This window comes from Chelon labrosus (genome assembly GCF_963514085.1).
Source record: "Chelon labrosus genome assembly, chromosome: 20".
NCBI lineage: Eukaryota > Metazoa > Chordata > Actinopteri > Mugiliformes > Mugilidae > Chelon > Chelon labrosus.
This window is the reverse complement of record NC_140353.1, coordinates 12,730,581-12,752,594: the sequence shown is the minus strand read 5'-3', so window position 1 is coordinate 12,752,594 and position 22,014 is coordinate 12,730,581. Positions and strand designations below refer to the sequence as shown.

Genomic DNA, 22,014 nt, shown 5'->3' with positions numbered 1-22,014 from the left:
TGAGAGGTTGTTTACAAGACAGTCTGGATCCGAGGGATGTGCGAGCTCTGGGACCGGGGCCCTTTATTTATAACAGCTGGAGCAGAGAGATGTGGAGCACTGACATTTGGCAGAGTGGGGTGAGAGGTCAAGTCTAACACCAATAAAGCGGAGACTTTGATCGTGGCATTTATGGATGGAGCAGGCACAGCACCCTCAAAGACTGCGAGAGAACTGGAGAGAGTGGCATTTAAAGAAGAAAGGAAAAAGGGATGGAAGGGAATTAAGTGGCTGAGCTTATACTTTCACTTTAGGATTTATCTTTAATGGTGTTCTCTCTTGCTAATTGATTTGCCTCAAATATGAAAACAAATGTTTGTCGAGACAATGCCATAAAGTCTAGATTATTTTCTCCTTAATTATTAATACATTTTTTTTAATCTTCTGGTCAAGAAACATTAACATAAAACAGACACAAACAGTAAATCCTACCTTTTATGAGGCATTTCATCTTGCTCAGTAGACCATTCATTCATTCTCTGAATATTTCTCAATTAAATTAAGTGACTAACAATCCTAATCATCACGGCTTTCTCCAAATTTGCAATCAATTAGTCTGTCCATCGGGATTTTAATGGATCGCCTCAGCTGAAACAAATTGCTAAATGCTTTGCAGCAGTTTTGGTTTTGCTTGTGCATTAATTAGTTTGATTGCTGATTAAGAAATGTTGTGATCCCGTTTCTTTTTATTATTATTATTATTATTATTATTATTATTATATGTGCCAATGCAATGGCAATATGATCACATTTGTTGGAACTATTTTGTTTTAATTTGAACGTATCTGTATCTGTGTCTCACATGTTTCTCCATCGTGTACTGTCCCTGTTTTCCTGATCTATCAGCCAAAACTGAGATGAAAAGGGAGAGGAGAGACCCGGCTCTCCAAATCCTAGAGGCATCAGGCACATATGCTGTAAATCACATACAGTAAACACACAAGATATTATGCAAACAAATACATAACATCTTGTTATTCTTTTGTTTCAGTCTTTGATGAGCAGACATGCTGCAATGTGTGCAGCCTTATGGCGTCCAGGATCTGGACCTCCAATCACAGGCTGGGTGAGTTGTTGTAACGTAGCAGTTACAAAATGATGAAGTGTAATAGTACAAAATGGACTGAAATAAGCGTGTAACAACGTTAGTGTCCAATAGAAACACAAAACAAATACATGAATAAATTAATAATTAGTTTTTCACCTCAACGGGTCCAGTGTGATGACTGTGGTACGTGGTTCCACACTCATTGTGTGTCAACGGACAGCACAGCATACGAGAAGGCCAAGAAAGACAACTGGAAATGTTCCATCTGTGGTTAAACTGGTAATATATATATATATATATATATATATATATACACACATACATACATACATCATATGTGTATATATATACACATATTAATGCAAGAATGAAGAATCCGTTGAATCCAATAAAAAGAGGTGTGTCTTTTTGTCCAGTGTAGTAGTACAATTCGGCATAAGTCTTGACTCAGTGGGTCACATGACGTGGAAGCTATTGAGAACTGAAAAAAAAATATGATTTTCCCTAAAAAAAAGTCAAAATAAATTAGAAGAAGACCTTGAATCCAATATAAAGAGACGTGTCCTATCTGTCCAGTGTAGTAGTACCAGTGTCTATGCATTCTCAAGCATTTCTCAGTGGATCATAACCCTGACATGCTGGTAGGACATGGTGAAATAGAATAAAGCTTATTTTGAGAGCAATTTCTATGTACGGATGTGGGAGATCTCATTCCTATCAAACTGGTTACTATAATGTACCCATGTTATTAACAGATTAATCACATCTTGTAGATGCAGAGCAAACTACACGTAAAAAAAAAGTTATTTTAAAACATGATGTGTGATGATAAAAATTTCAATAAAGGATATGTCTTCACTGCACCGTCATGGCTCTGAGGTCATGTATTTTGGGTATTTATTAGTTTACACTGAATTTAAGGTTACGAGAGTTGTATTTTTCCAGTTTTGGAGATCTGCAGTTCTGTCTTGTAGTTCACTCTTACATCCACCAGATCGCGGTATTTCCACTCAGCACAGTCCAGGTGAGCCACCACAGTACCTTCAGCGAGCAGAGTGATGCATTCTGGTTAGTGTAGTACCACGCTACCACAACTACAAAGCCAACCATGTGACACACCAAACCGACAGTGACAGGTTGGGAGGCTCTGTGTTTTGTGTGTGTGTGCGCTTCGTGACAAGTTATGCGGAACTTGTTCCTCCTCCTCGGCGTGTTGGTGGTGCAGCTTCCTATTTACTGAAACTTCTTGAAACAGGTTCACACCGAGAGCGCACAGCGTCTTGGGTGCCGAGAGTAAATATCAGTGCTGGAAGGCGGGAGGTCAGCAGATCCAAATTTAATTCAAGATGACTCCAGCTGTGCGCAAAAGATGACACCGGCAGACCAAGCTATGAAGTTATCCCAGCTCCGTTTTGATCGGCGTTAAAATGAAGTGATCGTGGACGCTTTTTTAATCACACAACTTTTGGTTTTAATATTTATTTTTTTCGCGTCTTCCGTGCTCTTTCTTTTTTTTTATATATATATGCATGAACTTTAATTTAAGAAAATGAAGTTTAATGGTTATCTGAAGCTGCGGATCGGCGAGGCGCTGAACCTGAAACCCACCTCCTTCTCGCTCCGCCACTCTGTCATCTTCAACAAGGCCCCCTCGACCCTGGACCCCTACATCGTGGTGAAGGTGGACGACTACAAAGTCGGACAGACTCACACCAAACAGAAAACCAACATGCCCACGTACAACGAGGAGTTCTGCCTCAACGTGAACGACGGGAAACAGATCGAGCTTGCAGTCTTCCACGACACTCCGATAGGATACGATGACTTTGTGGCCAACTGCACCATCCAGTTTGGGGACCTCATCGAAACCTCCAACACGGGGGAGACCTTTGAGCGATGGGTGAGTGCACACTTTACACATACGTTTGGGAGTCATAAACTGAAAACGGATTTGTAAATGTTTCTTAAACTTTTATAAACGTGGCATTATAAACACTGACAGATGGCTTGGTGCCATCCTAGATCATCCATCCGCCACCTCACTACACCTGAGAGAAGGAGTGGAAATACCACAAACTTGCTTGTACTGATACTGTTTATTATTATTACTATGCAGGGGAGCTCAGTGGAACATGATTTATGAGCTGTTTTTATGGCAGCTCATTCATTAAAATAATATGTTAATCCAGACCTGCACCCAAGATTGCCCCAGATAGTTTCAGACTAAGGCCATCCATTGTTTAAAATGTGTTAGTTTATATGTTAAACACAGTCAGTATCAATCCCAATATCAGGCATTGATCAACCAACACCTGCCAGAGACATCACCCAATACTAATCTTCTATAAAACTAATACTTTGACCTAGTGTACCAAATAATTTATGCTCAAAGCTTTACCAAAGAGTATGTGAGTGCAGGTGACGCGCGCCATTTTTTTTTAAAACACGTCATCTCTATAAGATTAATAACAATCCAAAACCTATCTTAGCTGGTAGTTCATTGGTGCAGATTCTCAAATTTGTATGTAGCCTGCCAGATATATATGCAATGAACCTGGGATTTATGGCGGCCTGCGTGTGTCCGGCCATGATGCTGATCCAGATTTTAACCAACTGCCGTAATCCAAGAACTGGTTTAAGGACTAAGAGGGCGCCTTTAGGCAAAAGTGCTTGGAATTGTGTTTCTCGTTGAAAAGCCAAGCATTCAGTCAAAAAGTTTTCACATTTATCCGTCAATACCAAATCTAATAAGATATCTAGGAGCGAGAAGGCTTTTAGGAGACTATAAATCACTTGCTGAACAGTGATTCAAAGTCGGTTCAGGACACCTAGCGTACTATTAAGATCAGGCAGATGTTAAATAAACAACTCACTTAGAGTAACTTTGCCTGTTTTTCTACCTGCAAACCTGAGCACCATCTTGTCGACACCGAGCTAACCCCTGCTGCTCGTCAAGGGCACACCTATCCAGTTTTAGAGACGGGGTTCATGAAGGGCAACAGCATCTTAACGTCTAACATGGCTTGCAAGTTTTCACTGATCAACTGTTAACGTGGTCTGAAACCACTCACGCCACTGCGTCTCGAAGGTGTTAATTCTGCTCATGAAGACCTTTTAACCCACAAGGCAAGGTGCACAAACAAACTGAGTGCTGCACAGCACTCAGCATGGCTGTAAGACAAATTTCTCACTTCTCCTTCTAGAGGTTTTCAGGGTTTCAAAGCCAACCATACTTGGTTGAGCAGCACATATAAAGAAACTAATTTGAAATGGTAGCACTGTAGTACTGTTAGTGCACATTAAGGGAAAACTTGACCCCACCCGAGCTTAAAGTAGACACCCTGAGTATCACATTAGTATCACTCTCTTCTAGACAAAATCATATAGTGCTCTATTCAAATCTGAGTTTCTCCTGTCTCACTTGCTTTCATCCCTCGAGGACTAAAAGCCGCTGCAGGTGTCACTGAACGTAACCTGAACCTGTCCAGACCTGGCGCAGCACGCGCAGTGGCTACGTACCAGACTCTTTCTAGACATGTTTTCCTCTTCCACCACGTTGCCCGTTATAAAAAAATACTTCAGTATCATAAATTTAATTATTAACACCACAGCTCACAGGACTTCTCACTTCACACACACACCCGACTGTACTTAAAATGCAGTGTAGCATTGAGTGGTGTTTGAGTGTTTTTCATTTTGAAGAAACTCTCTTTATTACAGCTGTTAACCACAACTTCTTCAAAGCATTAATAGTGGTGCTGATTAATTTTATCCAGAGATGAGCAATGCATTTACTTACTGTGAAAACATTTAGGTAACCAACAGTTTAAAAAAAAAAATTCACAGTTGCCCTGCACACATTTTCACCAAGACCCCAGTTCGCTGAGGGGAAGTGGTGTGAAAGTGGAGCTTGGTTGGCAGTTTTAGAAGAACTGACTGGTACTGTAGTTGCCATTCTCACTTCAAGATACAAACTCTCCAAGTTGTTATCCGCTCGATCTGAACCGTGAAGGGTTTTTGTGTGCTGTTGCGCAGTAGAAGTGCTGGGCTGGTTTGTTTCGCATGTGAGGCGCAGGCCTCCACACGCCCACACTGCTGTTTATCACAGTGTTCCCACCTTCTGATCAGTGCTAAAGGGCTTCGCTGCTGTAGTACTCGTTCCTCACTCAAACTCTTCTTTTTGCGTTCATCCCATTTGCATGCATACAGATCGGGGGAACTCTTCCTGCCTTATTCACTTGCTGGATATTTTTGCAGCTGTTCGGCGGACTGCAACTTTAACTTCAGCAGAATTACTCAGAAAGTTACTCAACTCTGTATTTGAACCTAAAGTAGAGTTATTCACAGCACTGACATCATCACTTTTATGCAACATGACATTTGGAAACGCAGGGCTAGTTTCCTTTTCCACCCACCTGTTGACATTACATGTCACTACTTTATGACGTCATTTTCTTGTTGTTGATTTGCTTTTTATTTTCTTCTATTTTCACTCGAATTGTTACTTAGGTGTAATTGGACCTGTCTTGGCGCAGCGGTTTCTCAGACATGTATGAGACTGAGTGACGAAACCGAAACTGGGCTAAATATGTCCCCTCAACATTTTCCACCAGAGCTTAATGTACTGCATGTTTGGCTGAAAATGGCCCCATCACAGAGAGGGAAACTTCCTCCTCTGTGATGCGGCATTAGCTGTTCTGCTTTTTAAACTACAGCATCATGCTGCCTTTGCATCTGCTTTTATATCAGATCTGCTCCAACGGAAGTCCATGTTTAAAAAATAAATAGATTCCTGCATGTCCATTTGGAGTAACACTTTCTAAAGTAGTTAGAAATGTCAAGTCATCCATAATCGATAACTCTTTCTGTGTGAATGTGGATAAGAATATTCTTTGAGACTCTGTGTAGCTGTTTCACCAGTGGACAGAAAGGTTTCAGAGGGCTCCTAATGCATCAGAGGGTTTTAGTTCTTTCAAGGGTTCAAGAGTGAAAATACCAGAGGAAGTCTTCACTCAGTGGACAAGTCAGTCCTGCTGTCTAGACTGAGACTCAGGATGTGAGCGGGTAACCCGAAAACAAAAGTGGAGATCTTTGAAATGAGTGTTTGACTTTGCACTAAGCAGACCATGGCGCTGTCATTTTGGCCGTCAGTATTTTCCAGGAAGCATCTAAGAACATAAATAGATCCTTGTTAAAGTGTGTAGCGATCTAAGTTTCCACCCGGTGGTTGCCGCAGGAAGTATCTGCCTTGCTTGCCTGTCGCTGTCCACCTCATGAAAAAAAACATCTTCTGTGACGAGAACTCGCAGCTGAAGCATGACGTCACTGCAGCTGCTGCAACCTGCCCAACCTGCCAGGCCTGCTCTGTGGTCCTTGTGTCACCGTGTCTAGATTCCTTTGACATTATGTATACAAAGAAGAATGCAAAGTATGCAGACTTTATATTATGTGACCTCAAAGGAGTACGCCCTTTTTGACCTGATAGCTCTTTCTAAACTGCAAATGTATAAATACATCTCTTTCTGCTTTGCTATTTTAGTATAGAGAAATAATTGTGTGTTGTGTTTATGTGTCTGCAGATGGACTTGGAGCCAGAGGGCAAGGTCTACGTCCTTATTACACTCACTGGATCCTTCACTGACGGTAAGGCTGCTGATACACTGCATAAAAATTCAGCACAGTGTTCTTCCTCATGTTGACACAGCAACCATTTCTTCTTCTTCTTCTTTTTTTTCTTCTTCTTCTTCTTCTTGTTCTTCTTATCATCAGATATTTATGCCCTTTCAGTTAGTTACTCAGTTCTGGTGACACTGCTTAGAGTTCTGTTTTGAAGAGCCATCTATGAGTCATTAAATACCCATGTCTCCCTAAAGCATGTAATAACAGAGGCTGTGAAAATAGGCGTGCACGCGGATGCTGTTGACTTCTTAATAGCCTGGTATGTGCAAGGACTTCTCTGTCCCGTAAAATAATTACTTTCTTTATTTAGTCAACATTGGAGAACTAACAGATGACTTGTAATCAATAAGATGAAGTTGAAGGGGAAGTGACCGTGCAGACTTGTCAAAGGAGAAGTTTAGTTTTTTACCTTATTCATGAGCTCAGGCTACACGCTACGTGCCTCTGATCATTTTACACCTTAAACAAATGGCCCCCCTACCCAACCCCCCTCATGTTTTATTCCATTAGCGAAGGTGGAAATGTTCCACTCAAATGTTTCAGTCACGGAACTGCTCGCAAACACTGCAGGTGGGAACTATATCAAAAAAGTTATCAGTCTCGTGGTCAACCCAAAGGAGGATGTCGGGGGCCTACAAACAGCTGCAAGAACCGCAATAATAGAAATCACTAGCTTATACTATGATAGGACTGGATAGTGTGGTTGAAATAATTATGATGCTTTTAACATATATCTTCATGAAGGAAAGGGATGCAGCATCACCTCAACTAATCAGAGGGCCTGTGAGCTGGATTTATCTGGATTTATTGTCAGAAATGGATTATAGGATTCAAAATTATGTTTTCATTGCTGTAGCATCGCTTGAAACTACAGATAAGTTAGAATGAGACATTTTTTAGATGCTGGTACCGTTATACGCTTCTACATCATCCCAAAACGGACAAATCAAACGCACACATGTTTTTAGGTCGTAGAGGCGGCCGGTGTAGGTTCACATATATGCTTGGAAAGTGAGAGGTGTAACTTGAAAGATATTTATTTAGAAAGTCACTTAAGGTTAATGAAGAATACATCATTTGTGGCCTCTCCTATAATATTTCTAGGCCAGTGTTTTTCAACCACTGTGCTGTAGCACACTAGTGTGCCGTGAGAGATCGTCAGGTGTGCCGTGGGAAATTATCCAGTTTCACCTAATTGGTGTAAAAAACATTTTTTGAAAACGAATTAATTATTATCTGCAAATAATATGCCATTGTCAAGTGTCTGTGTATATATATATATATATATATATATATATAAGACTTTTTTCTTTGTGTTTATTTGATTCCTGTTCAAGACACTTTGACAAGAATGACTTTATATTGTTAATATAGGCTACAGAGTTTCATGTTTTTAACATTTTCGGTTGGTGGTGTGCCTTGTGATTTTTTCAATTAAAAAAATGTACCTTGGCTCAAGAAAGGTTGAAAAACACTGTTATAGGCAATGTGTTTGGCCAAAAAAGAAAAAGACAGAAAGAAAAAAAGAAAAAAGAAACTACTGCTTACAGAGACAAAGTAGTTGTGCAATATAGATCATATAATACCATAGTGGTCTCACAGTATATAGAAACTCTTCGTCAGAATTGAACGCCCCCCTTTTCACACCACTACCACAGTACTATCTGTATGTAGTCTGCAGGGGTACGGCGTGGGCTCGGCGCATAGGTTTCCGTAACACATGTGTGGTTTTCATTTCACAAATAGCTTCACGGTACAGTGAAACACGTTTGAGCTAAGGCTTACTAAGTTACACGACATGAGAGTCTTAAGAACTTCTGCTCATCATTTTCAAGTCCATGTCTTTTAATTTAAACCCTCTCGTTCGTCTGGTGTGACGTCTAGTGAATGGAGATTCATTCGTTAATTCAGCATCCAGGGCAACATGAAAAAGGACTGAAATTGCGGTTGTTGTTGTTGCGATTATTATTTATTAAGCAAAAATGCAAAACAAAAAATCTTATTCTAGTTCCTGAAATTTGAAGGTTAGCTCCTTCTCAGTGATTGATATAATTTTAAATCGGATATATTTAATTTGCTGGACAAAGGAGGCAATTAAAATACATAAATATGCACTAATTGCCTTATCACAGAAATAACTGGCAGATTAACCGATTATCCAAATTACACACAAGCATTAGTTGCAGCCCTGCAATGGACTCAATTAATTAATTACACATCCAGAAACATGTTACTTGAGCCCTAACTGGGAGCTCTGCATATTATATTGTGGCAAGTAAATATATCTTTAGCCTCTAAATGCTCCACTTTCAGCAGCTTTGTCCATCTGACGCTCGGTGCAGAGCAGGTTGTGTACAATAGACGTTCAGTCAAAAACAGGCCCACGGCCACAAATGAACGCTTTAAAACGGTAAAGATCTGGGTCATAAAACCATGAAGTGGTATCGCCATAAAGCTTTAATAAGCAGAGCTGCCATGTCGGATAGTTTCTTTTCTTCTTTTTTATAGCCACGATATGAAAAAGGTGGTCAGTCGAGTTAGTTTGTGGCTCTTGGACCCACTATCACTTCTTCTCTGTTGTTTGATCACAAAACCTTTGCTCTCCTCTTGCCGCCAGATGATGCAATCGTGACAGAGAAGCCCCGCAAGCAGTTCACAAGGAAGCGCAACGGCGCTGTGAGACGGAGGATACACCAGGTCAACGGCCACAAGTTCATGTCCACTTTCCTCCGTCAGCCCACCTTCTGCTTTCACTGCAGAGAGTTCATCTGGTGAGGAAGTCGAACAGGGGCGAATCACAGCCGCCTGCATGTATCTGTGTGTTCTGTAAACGGCATCTGATTGTGTCTCCATCTCTTTGTTATAGGGGTGTTTTTGGAAAGCAGGGCTACCAGTGTCAATGTGAGCGAACCTAATTTTCTCTTTTGTGCATTTTGTCACGTTCGTTTTGAATGAACGTCCAGGCAGGAGTTATAAGCTGTGCGCTTACTTTTTGTTTTCTCTCTCAGTGTGCACCTGTGTAGTTCACAAGCGATGCCACCAGCATGTCGTTACCGTGTGTCCACATATGAAGAAGCCAGCGAAAGAGCAGGTATCAGTCATCTGCAGCACTTGAATTAACAGATTCTCCAACTGGATCTCTTAATCACGGTGTCCAAATGTTTCACGCATGTTTCCACTGTAGCTTTTTTGTAATACCGGATGTGCAAAAAATATCCACCCCCTCCCACACACAAACCTCTGATTAACACCTGCAGTGATCAGCAGACTGCACAGGTTCCTGTTTCTGTGCTCTCTCAGAGGCGGTCACTGAGCTAGAACGCCATGCTTTTCCACGTGTTTTTTTATTTTTTTCATGCATTTTTATGTTTCTATAAATACATCCATGCTTTTTCTTTTTTAGAAGCCAAACAGATTAGCTCAGTTTTACTATATTCCGCTGAACATCACAAGTTTCTCTTCCTAGGGGAAATTCTGAGGGAAGCAAATTCAGCAATAAACTGAAACTAAGTACGGCTCTGACAGAAATGGGAACTAAAACATGTTTCTTAATGCACTGCATGTGTGGCGGTTTATGGTTAGTATAGTGACATGCATGGTTGAACATAGTGTTGCAATGGCTTGTTTACAATACATGTCTTCTTTCAGCAGCCCATAAACCCAGGTTTCAGCATCAACGTCCCCCACAAGTTCAGCACCCACAATTACAAGTCGCCCACCTTCTGTGACCACTGTGGCTCGCTGCTGTGGGGAATAGTCAGACAGGGGCTGCAGTGTAAAAGTAAGAGCCATTTGTGTTTCAAAATCATGACCTCACATATGACCTTTATTGAGTGTTTTTCTGTCCATGTGGTTTCTCTATCCAGTTTGCAAAATGAACGTTCACATTCGCTGCAAAGACAACGTCGCTCCAAACTGTGGGGTCAACAATGTGGAACTGGCCAAAAAGCTTGCAGAGATGGGTCTGCAGGCCGGAGGACTTCCCAAACGAAACTCAATGGTACAAAGTTGTCCAGGATTAGTCAAATGAGTATGGATTACACATAAACAGAACCGTGAACAAGTACTTTTTTTTTTTTTTTTGCACTGACAGGTTAACAGTGCAGACCATATGAGTGCACCCTCTGAACGGAGGGAGAGTACGGACAGTGAACTGCATGCCCCTCGGCTGGGGATTTCAGACTTCACGTTCCTTCAAGTGCTCGGCAAGGGAAGCTTCGGCAAGGTGGGAATGACGAGAGAGGATAATGTTTGGAAAATGTTTTGTGTAAGGAGGTCCAACGTGCAGCTTAATTCTATAATATTTTATATCTGTGTTCAAACCTTTTAGTTTTTTTTGGCAAGAAAAAATAAAACTCTGCAAAACCTCTGCATTTATGATCAGCATAATCTATTTTAACCAATAACACATAAATCAGAACGTTGTTTTCCACGTTGAAATCACGATTCAGTGTAAGTTAGATGATGTGTTTGAAGCCCCAGGCAAAGCACAAGGGAGAACACTGTAGGTTTAAAGGAACCACAGGAGTCCGCCATTCACAAAAAATCATCGTGTGCCTGAACTGTGCCAAGGACCACACTGAACGTGTTTTCTGGAAGGTGAAATAATATGTTTGTTCCACCAGCCCGCCTCATTTTATTTAGCTGTCTGATCACCTTTTTACTGAAGTGTAATGACAATGTCTTGTGGAAGCAACTTATTTAACAAAAATGTAAAATCCTTTTGTTAACGTGACCACACACTGACTCTGTGTGGTGTGAAAATGGCACTTTTTTCCTACATGAAAACGCTGTCCCAAAGGTGACATACAGTTGAGAGAAAACCACGTTTGGGTCTGGATATTTTACTGTCCTTGAATTCCCAAGTTTATCAAGGTGTCTAACAAAATAATATCTGATTGGCTGTCCACCACCTGAAGCTCTGCAGAAGCTGTGTGATTCGGCAGAACAATGTTCTTAAACGTTGAAGTATACCCACTACGTAATGGCTTCAAACACAGAAAATCCACAGAAAATGAACCTTATGTAAATACTGTGGAATAACCACAATATATGTGTTGGCACAGACACTGTAAGGATGTAGCTCAGCTGAAGCAGCTCTGTGAGAATTAATGGTCCACAATTCCTCCCAAATGTTGTCAGGTCTGGTCTGTAGCTAATGGAAACTCACTGTAGCTGCAGAAGGGTTTGGCAGCTATTAAATCCAAGGGTTGCTTTACTTTTTCCACTAGCGGTTTGAGTTAGTTGCGTTGGTGAAGGAGTGCATTCAATAAAGCACAAACGATTATGAGTGTACTGACATTTTACACTCTTTCCTCCTCCTGTGTGTCGTATCTGCAGGTGATGCTGGCGAAACTAAATGGCAAAGATCGGGTTTTCGCTGTCAAGGTGCTGAAGAAGGACATAATTTTGCAGGATGACGATGTTGAGTGCACCATGACGGAGAAGAGGGTGCTGTCCCTTGCCCGTTGTCACCCGTACCTCACACAGCTGTACTGCTGCTTCCAGACACCGGTCAGTACACACTGCAGCACACATTTAATTAATTTGTGTAAGTGGGACATCTTATTCCCCTTCACTTTTGGAAAGAGTGCAAACAAAGGAACAACAATTTTCCAGGAAATAGATGAATATTTCACGCATTCATTAAAGTTAGATCTGTGGTTTGTTTTCTCGTCACTGTTTCATGTTGCGTTGCATCAGTTGGTCAGCAGGTGGCAGCACTGTCTCATATCTTAGATCGTGAGCCCCTGTAAGGAAGTGAATGATGCAAAGCTGGCAGAGCTTTCTTCTGGCTCAGACAGGACACTCCTAATCTGCTTTAGCTGGTTGAACTGCCTCCGACCTACTTCACCTCAGATCAAAATCTTGTAGCTCACAAGTTCCAGTAACAGAAGATTTGACTCAATGGCACAGCTCCCCCCCCCCCCCCCGGGCGATTCAAATCCACCCATGACCACAGAATGGCGTTGGTTTCACTCGCCCGTCTCATTTTATTTTGATGTCTCGTCAACTTTTACTTGAAGTTTTGTGACATTTACTTGTTAAAGCAACAAATATATATATATATATATATATATATATATATATATATATATATGTTTGATGTAAGTCAGTGGGAATGGAAAAAGGTGTAGAGAAAATGAGAAGGAGGTTTGTGGTTGCGCCTGTGGTGGAAGCAACAGATTACTTTTTTTTATTTGTTACCAAATGACCTTTAACACAGATATTTGTCATCAGTTGCTCATCTTAATCGTATCAAGTTTTTGCAAGTCTGGAGAAAGCTGACCCAGAAAATGGCATCTCTGATTACTTATATGTCTGACTACAAAACGAGTGAAAATGAATTTTGTGATCTAAAAGAGCACACCACATTTTTTTTTGTATCAATCTTGCATGTCTGGACTTAAAAGTGGTTAAAAGACAGGAAAACCAAGAAACTAGAATCTGTTTAAAGATTCACTCAGCTGTGTTTTAGGACCACACACAGACCTAATTTGCCTGTGCAGCACATCATTATTTTATAGACATTATGCACGTAATTACTGGGTAAAGAAAAAATTAGACCACTCTACCACAGACTAGTTAAACAGAGTTAGCTATGTCTGAGTGTCTCGATCAGTTCAGGAGGCAGATCTGTAAATCACGTCCTCCTGCAGAGCTTTTTCCCCAGGCACCCATTTTCTAGATCACCTATTGACCATAGCGTGTAATGAGAAAAGAAAGATTTATGGGTTTGATTAGTTTTTCCCCCCTTTTAGACTATGGTTGGTTGCACAGCAATCCATTAAAGAGACATGTGCAATTTATGAGACGCAGAAATGTAACATCCTTGAATCCTTGAAGCAGCCCGTGTACGTCCGTCAGTCATCGGCTCTTGGGCCGTGTAATGACACGGGAGCTCCTGTGAGGCTGCTGCGGTTTGTGTGCACATGCGTGAATGTCATCTCTCAATTCGCGTGGCAGGACCGTCTCTTCTTCGTGATGGAGTTCGTGAATGGCGGCGATCTCATGTTCCACATCCAGAAGTCCAGGAAGTTTGAGGAGGCCCGGGCGCGTTTCTACACAGCAGAGATCACCTCGGCTCTCATGTTCCTGCACGGCAAAGGCATCATTTACAGGTTTGTAGCTGGCACGCATGCAGTAGTCACACCTAGTGCTCCACAAACAAGAAAACATACTGTACTGTATATGTGCAAAGATACATTACCAAAGGTTACATAAAATCTAATTTCCTGAGGATTATTAAGGTTGTAATATTCTTGATTATGCAGAGATGTTGCTGATCATGTACCTTCTAAAATAAGTCTTTAAACTTATCAGTACATTGTCACTCTGGAATAAACAATATATCAGGTTTGAGAGGTTTAGTACCGATAATATCAACAGTGGTTATCTGGGCTTTCACTGGGAGGCTGCAGATTTCTAACTGAGTCTGTTTATCCTGTATTTCAAGCTCGTCCGCCAGCACTCTTCCTTTTGGTTGTCATGGCAATAATTGTCATAAATAATTATTGTACACATTCACAAATGTATTACGTATGACTCAAGTTAATCAAGTTTCCCCATCAGCTATGAAAAACAAGCTTCAGACAGTACAGTTTCAACCTACCTCAACCTGGCAACCAGCGGCAGACTGACTTAAGAGGATAAGTTAACTGTTGTCAAAATATCAGGACAGGATGGCTTTTCAACTAAAAAACTTGGCAGGTACAAGTCCCCGCTACACATTGGGAAGTGTGATTTGGACAGTTCAGGGAAAATAAGCTTCAAGACTTATAGAAACTGTAGGATTCAGCATTTTCGGAGATTGATTCATACCAGGAAATAAATATCAGGATGTCTCAGACTTTCCTGTTTCTTTCTCGTGGCGATTCTTCAGAATATTTTAGAAATCAAGTCCAAAACTGCAATCTCAGGAGCTGTTATTGAGCTGACAGTGCACTCTCCAAAACTAAAAAGTGTTATATAAATAAAATTCTTATTATTTATAGATCAAAAATCAAAAACGGCTTTGTGTGTTTTTTCTTTTTTTTTTCTTTTTTTGGCTCCTATCCCAGCCTCATGTGATTGAGGGTATTGTCTGGACCCGGCTTGGGAGGGAGTTGCGTGGCAGAGCAGTGGGCTCCTTTGGCAGTGCGTGATGATAAGGAAGGGGGACATCATGTGAGCTAACAGTAAATCCTGGGTTATATTTAGTGGTCCGTGTGTCCTGTGTCAGCCCGCACCACATAGCATGACTGTTCGCTTAAGAGGATGCACACAGTGTTCACGCTACATCTAGAATAACGACCCAGAATAGAGGCTTTTGCATCAGGCCAGAAGAACAAAGCTGCCTCCTTGAAATAAAACTGCAGCCCCAGTCACTTTGTTGTGTTACATGCACGTCTTCTCGTGACTTGGCTAGTTTGCTCCGTTTGGCCTGTTTTAACTTCATATCCTCAAGACTTTGATGTCACACTAAGTCCACGTTTCCTGCTGCAGCTTCGGCCGTTTGAAGATGATTTTGTTGCGAGGCTTTTCAGTTTTGAGGGTTTCTCAATCTTAACCCACGCTGGCTCACTTTAACGATTTAAAAGTTAGTGGAGGAGAGCCAATGAAGCACAAGTCTACAGAGGGTAAACAGAAACAGCTGCTGCTCAGTGTCATGTAGTCCAGAAACAAAAAGCTCTGTATTAAACACAAGACAGTTTGTTAAACTGTCTTGAAGCTGTGACAGAACAATGTTATGTGTGCATCATGACCAAACCACGTGAGCCAAATATTAAAAAGAATACATTTTTAAAAAAATGTAATGACTCAATCCTAAATGTATTATTTATTTGTTGATTCTTTAACTAAAGCCAGGCTCTGCTAAACAGTGACATGTGTGATAGTGATATAACCTTAACTTGATACTGTAGATTTCAGAAGAGTGTGTCCAGATGTACGTACACTCTAACCACAGTGAAAAGAAAAAAAGAACTGCCTTTGCGTCACAGCCTTTGTCAGCACTTCCTCTTTTCTTCCTTGGAAATTCAAGTGTTAGTGCAACAGAGACTGTTGCTCAGTGATTTAGTTGTTTACTGATCGCTCTGCGTCCGACCGACTGACCTCCTTTCTAGAGAGGTTCAAAAGTCGTGATCACACTTCTTTCTGGTTTGGTGGTGTTGGTGGATCAAGGAGTACGGCATCATTAGTGTAGTGGTTAATGTGTGGTTCTCTGTATGCTCAGTGATAGGAGTGTGGTAATAAAACTGCAAGGCCTGAGGATACCGTTCCTATTTAAACATTAATACTAAAAATGATACTGGAAATGGCTGCAGAGCATAAAATCATGTGTCAGATAGCAGAACTGGTCTGTTCTGTGGAGTAGAAAATCACCCACTTAAACATTAATGCTGGCTTCCATTACATTTTTCCCATTTTTATTGTTCTTCGTTGAATTAAGCCCTTTCATGCTCTAATCTGCCCACTCTATGGCTGTGCGAGCATCAGAGCTGCTCTCTTTTAGCCCATTCATGAGATTGCGAGACTCGCGCGCCATGAGCGCATGAGTCAATGTTGTGCAATCTGGTCATGGTGGAGAGGAGCAGACCAGATTCATCCAACCAAACCAGGTCTTAACTGGCAGTCAGTTTCTTTTGTAGTCAGTGTTTCTGTATTTGTCATGCTGTTCCATGGAAGTCACTCGAAATACTTTCATTTAAAATGCGTTTCCTGGACATTGTATCATCTCAGTAGCAGCACCCCAGTTACATCTTCTGGTTAGCCTCAGGCCATCTCTGTGAAACGACCTTGGTCTGAAGTCGGGTCACCTGATCACAGATTAGAGCTTAACTGCAGAGCCCCCACTCAGCAAGTCTAATCTTTCTGTCAGATGACAAAGCACCAGCTGACATTCAAACACAAAGCCAAAGGTTTTTCCTAGTGTTTGGCTATGGAGGCATCCACGCACAAAACCGTTATTGTTGACTTCTGTGGAGAAATAGAGATAGATGATCTAGAAACACGCATTGAATTGGCATTAAAACTGCTACATTTTAATTCACTAGAATTAAAATACGATTCCAGACGATGATGTATTGCTTTGGGAACCCGCTGAGATTGATAACCACCCACATTTTGTTCCGAACTGCACATTTATTTAACAAAATACCTCATCTGTTTTTATTTTATTTGACTGCATCCCCAAGGGAAGAGAAATGGAAAATGGAAATGCATTTCTTTGAAGCAGAATAAATATTGACACCAGTGCAGTTTTTCCTTCTTGCCTGCCTGAGTGGTCATCTGAATGTTTCAGACCTGTTTCTGGCTGCCACTTCTTGGTCAAGGGAGTTGTCCGTCTCCCCTCTGCGACAAATGTTTCGCTGTCCCCAGAGGATGTTTTCTTATTGCCTCGCCATAACCTACCTTCATCAAATATAATTAGAAGCAACACCAACAGAGTGCGACTGGAGGCGGTTGATTCTAGCCTGTGCTATTACCCATTTACATCCGCTGGATTTACAATGTCTCAGTCCAAATGCCTCATCTTTTGTTTCTTTTGTGGCTTTCAGGGATCTAAAACTGGACAATGTTCTTCTTGACAAGGACGGCCACTGTAAGCTGGCAGATTTTGGGATGTGCAAGGAGGGGATATTTGAAGGTGTTGCCACAGGGACTTTCTGCGGGACGCCAGATTACATCGCCCCTGAGGTCAGTTTCCACCCTTACACTGAACAAGAGAACAGTAAGCACAGAGTTGGCAATGAAAATAAAACACACACCATTTGGCATCTTATACGACATATTTAAATACTTAGGTGCAAACTGTTCATCTCAAAAATGGAAATGTAAAAATGGCACCAAATAATAAATTTAGCTATATTTAGCTTCCCTCAGACCAGGTTCTCCAGGTTCATATGATGCATTTCCCAGTCCCATCCTCTCTCCATCACACCACCTCGCCAAGAACAAACACTGTGGTCACTGCCTGTCAATTCCCTCTTGACTAACTGGAAGGCAGCGCACCTGTGAGGTCAGCTTGTGAACGGCGCTGTTGACCGGTCCGGCCCTGATCCCCTCGTCGGAATGTGCTTTAGAGCCGTGCTTGTTTTTCGTAATGAGGGATTAAGATGGTGTTTGTCCCCATGTTTGAAAGATTTTTCTCCGACCAACAGTGCGTGTTTAGATTCATGAAAGGCTTCTTTGCCGTGAGCAACACTCCCTCTTCAGTGTAGCAAAACACCCATCCAACACATCCACTCTCTAATGGCCTTCACGCTGTAATGGTTTACTTTATGCGTACATGTTTCCACAGATCCTGCAAGAGATGCTGTACGGCCCCTCTGTTGATTGGTGGGCGCTTGGGGTGCTGCTGTACGAGATGCTGTCAGGACACGCCCCCTTCGAGGCAGAAAACGAAGATGACCTCTTTGAATCCATCCTCAATGAAGAGATTATTTACGCGTCTTGGCTCAGCACAGAGGCCGTTAATATACTCAAAGCTGTGAGTCTGCATGCATTAAGTTTGTCTTCACAGTTTGTCGTTCATCCCCCTGTAAAACTTCCGTGATGAATGAAGCCCCATGACAGCCAGGTCTTGCTGTAGACTTTGGCGAGCGCTGACTCCCCTGGGATCAACTCTGCCGGACTTTGTTCACGTTATACAATTTCAGGAAATGTCTGTGAGGCTTTTTTTAAAACTCAAGTAATGATAGAGGAAATCAATTTGTCTGTGGCTTTGTGAGCCTCATTGACGAGAAAACTGAGAAGCTGTAAACATTTGCCAGTTCCCTACATTCCAGGACAGTGTATCAGGATCCTGCAGCACGTTGTATTTAGATATCAAACAGTGGAGGCTGACTAACTAACTGACTGACTGACTGACACTCTCTGACACCAGAGTGACTGGCAGACCTTTGGAGTCTGCCAGCCAGCTGTTTGGCCCGAGCCTTTTACATAACTATATTAAGGCATGGTCCACTGCCTGGCCACAGCACATGAGCTATAAATACAATGGTACGTCCTCCCTCCATTCCTCCTTCCTATCCACACTGTTCACCTTGTATCCTTGGTGTAATTCCAGCATGCTTGAGGAACCACCGAAACAGTCTCCCCTGCAGATTTGTCATTGCCCCCGTGTCACACATTACGTGGAGGTGTGAGTGGCTTTGAACGGCGGTGCTCTATTTTTATTGAAGGTTGATCCGTTGCAAGGTTCTCCTTGTGCTTGTCAGCAATTTAATGGAGCTCAGCTGTCAGGAAGTTCAGGGCTTTATGAGGACTACTGATTTACGCTAATAATCAAATGACACTGTTAAATAGGGCAAAAAATTCTATTCTATTTCTTTCAGATCTTTTCTGTTAGTGTGGCATAGAAAGGCTTTTTCATTTATGAATGCTGACATGGCAGGTGTGGTTCTGAGGATGGCACCATCTGACGTGTAGCCATGGAAAAATGGCATCAGCCTCGGTGGAATAGTTCTTCTGTGGTTTTGTAGTCTCCTGCACTGAACACTTCCAGGACCACACTGGTCAACTATGTGGATTTTTATTTTTTTTTTTAACTTTTTTAGTCCACTCACTGTAAATCACGTCCTCAAAAACCATTCTCATGGCTGAAAATCCCTGCATGCAGCTCCGTTACCATTACACTTCAATGCTTAGCTCCTACATTCCTCTCTAAAAACACATTTCAGTATTTACAATGAAGAGAATAAATTAATCAAAAGCCGTAATGAAATCAGACCTCCAGTTTTGGAGGTCATACATCTTCTTGCTTCTTAAAAATTTAAATCCGTCTCTATAGATGTCTCCATGACCCATATAAAACAAACACACCCACTTCATTGTGATCGATCAGGTTACAAGCGTTACACACAGCAGACAATGCGAGACACGCAGACCACAGCAAGCCTGCACACATACTTCAAGTTCCAGATTACAAGATTTTAATCGGGCATTTCATTATTTTGTGTTTCGGTCTGTTGTAGCTCGTTGTGTCTCAACTACACAACAATCTCAGGTCATTCGAGGACAGCAGAGCCCTCTCTGGCGTCTCTGTGATTGAAATTCTCTCCGTGTGAATTTCATGCAGCGTTGTTTAGGCCAACTCTCTGGTAGTTAATAGTGTTTGGAGTTGATGTAGCACGACAAATTAATCTTTCCGATGACTACAGGTTAATCTGGCAGCTGCCACAGTGGAGACGGAGGCTCATTAGTCTTGGTGTAGCCTAGTCTGAATGTCAGCACTTGCCCTGAGGTGACTTCTCAGCCAAGACAGTTTTTTTTTTTTTCAACACACATTGGTTTTCAGTTTCCTCCCCGTGGCAAGTTAAAATAAACTTTCTCATTTTTTAGTTTTTCCTTGTTTGCCCTCTCCTCCCTCAGGCCTCTACCTCTTACAATACCTTGGTAACAGATAAACAGTGTGCAGGTGACTCTTTAGTTTTGCCATATACACGCCACCAGGAAGTTAAGACATGCTCAGTTGCACTTTACTGAACTAAGCTGAACTCTGTCCAACAGAAGCAGTGTGGGAGGTGTCAGACACAACCCAGGGCATGTTTTTCTTTTCTTTTTTTTTTTTTGGAGGCGGGGATTGACTGGATGAACACCTGGCTGGAGTCCAACTTGGCTTTCCTCCAAAAATATTTAGTCTGATCTGGTCTGAGCTAACAAAATGCACATTTTCTGCCAATTATAAACCGTCAGATGAAATACACTTAACACTTCATATTATGTCCTACATGCATGCTTGATAATTTACTGATGTTTTCACTTGCTTTGTGAACTCATCTATATTTGGCTTTTACAGTTCTTGACCAAAAACCCAACACGGCGCCTGGGCTGTGTGGCCTCAGAGGGCGGAGAGAACGCTGTTATCAACCACCCCTTCTTCACTGGAATTGATTGGGAGAAACTGAATCGTAGGGAAATAGAACCACCCTTCAAGCCAAGGATCGTAAGTCAAATGAATGACTTTATTGATGGCATGATACTGCGTATGAATAATAATGAACATACTCATCAGGCAGTACGCAGTGGTTGACTTTGACATTGTCTTCGTTTATAGTTCTTTGTTTTTTTCCCCTCCAGAAAACGCCGGAGGACGTCAACAACTTTGACCCAGATTTTACGCAGGAAGAGCCCACCCTCACGCCCATCGATGACCCTATGATCCCTTCCATCAACCAGGATGAGTTTCGAAACTTTTCCTTCACGTCACCTGAACTGCTGGAGAGCTAAGACTCTCCTTGCTCATATGCAAGCCATCACCTGCCTCACTCTCATCAGTATCCACGGCTTTGCCTAAGACAGTTCCCAGTGGTATATGGTGCGATGCTGTTACTTTCCCCAGAGATATGAGTGTGCAAACCGCCAAGGAGTCAGCCAGTCAGAAGCCCGTCAATGACATGGGGCTGCGTCTGAACTCTTAGGAATAAAGTGTAATTCCGGACGAAGTGGCGCGTGGCCAGCTTTTGAATTACATTTATTTTTTACTGTGATATGGCTTAAGTGACACATTCGTGCAAGTTTCTTTTTTGACATGGTGTATTTGATATGTTGTTGTGTTGTAATGAGTTCGCTTCCATTTGCTTCAAATGAAAAAACACTTTCTGAAGCACAATGCCATGGTCTGTGTTTGAATTTTTGCTCCCCAGGACTCCATTTTAACCAAGACTGCTAGAGATTCCCAGAAAAGTCGGAGTGCCAGTTAAATCCTGGAAGGACTGAGTGAGCAGATGAAATACTTTCTCAGTGATGTGACCCTCGTCTGGAAAAATACACATGGGCCCACAGACACTGGGTAAATGAGAGAAGCATCTGTGCACTTTCAAAATAAAAGCATAAAGCATATTAGGTTAAACGGTTCAACTTTAATTAAATTCTAATGTTACTGGGCTCAGTTTGAAATAATAGATGATTTGTATGACTTATTGATGCGACACACCCTGTAGCAACAACTTGGCATCCATCTCGGTGACTTCATGTAAACTGATCAGCCCGGCATGCTGAGAATGATGCAACATTTCATCTGAGCTCAAAACTGTGGTGATTCATGGTGACTGTGAAAGGTCTGAAAGTTTGTTGATTTCACCACACAATTACCTGAACAGAAGAGCAATCCTAGTAGGGTGTTTGGCTATTGCCAGAATCAGAAAAGTCTTGGGCCATCTTTAAATTTCTCATGAGTAACAGTAATCACTCAGCCGTCTCTTCCCTTCTCATGCACTCTCTCTTTTCTCTCAGCAAACACAGAGCCTTTGAAAGCTTCCAGGTCC

General features: G+C 41.8%; 1 protein-coding gene across 4 annotated transcripts in view; it reads left to right on the top strand.

Annotated features, from left to right (window-relative positions):
* The window catches only part of prkcha (protein kinase C, eta, a), a 27,012-nt gene extending 4,998 nt beyond the window's left edge, over window positions 1-22,014 (top strand). The window contains exons 2-16 of one of the 4 annotated variants that reach the window (XM_084569074.1): window positions 1,031-1,105; window positions 2,082-2,987; window positions 6,667-6,730; window positions 9,384-9,537; window positions 9,633-9,667; window positions 9,775-9,857; window positions 10,415-10,547; window positions 10,633-10,766; window positions 10,860-10,991; window positions 12,107-12,280; window positions 13,733-13,887; window positions 17,305-17,443; window positions 18,048-18,236; window positions 20,547-20,693; window positions 20,828-22,014. In XM_084569074.1, the coding sequence (XP_084425200.1) occupies window positions 2,637-2,987; window positions 6,667-6,730; window positions 9,384-9,537; window positions 9,633-9,667; window positions 9,775-9,857; window positions 10,415-10,547; window positions 10,633-10,766; window positions 10,860-10,991; window positions 12,107-12,280; window positions 13,733-13,887; window positions 17,305-17,443; window positions 18,048-18,236; window positions 20,547-20,693; window positions 20,828-20,977 (2,040 nt within the window). In that variant the 5' untranslated portion in view covers window positions 1,031-1,105; window positions 2,082-2,636 and the 3' untranslated portion in view covers window positions 20,978-22,014. Of the gene's footprint in view, window positions 1-1,030; window positions 2,988-6,666; window positions 6,731-9,383; window positions 9,538-9,632; window positions 9,668-9,774; window positions 9,858-10,414; window positions 10,548-10,632; window positions 10,767-10,859; window positions 10,992-12,106; window positions 12,281-13,732; window positions 13,888-17,304; window positions 17,444-18,047; window positions 18,237-20,546; window positions 20,694-20,827 lie in introns of all 4 variants that reach the window. The other 3 variants (XM_084569073.1, XM_084569075.1, XM_084569072.1) reach the window with 3 other exon arrangements.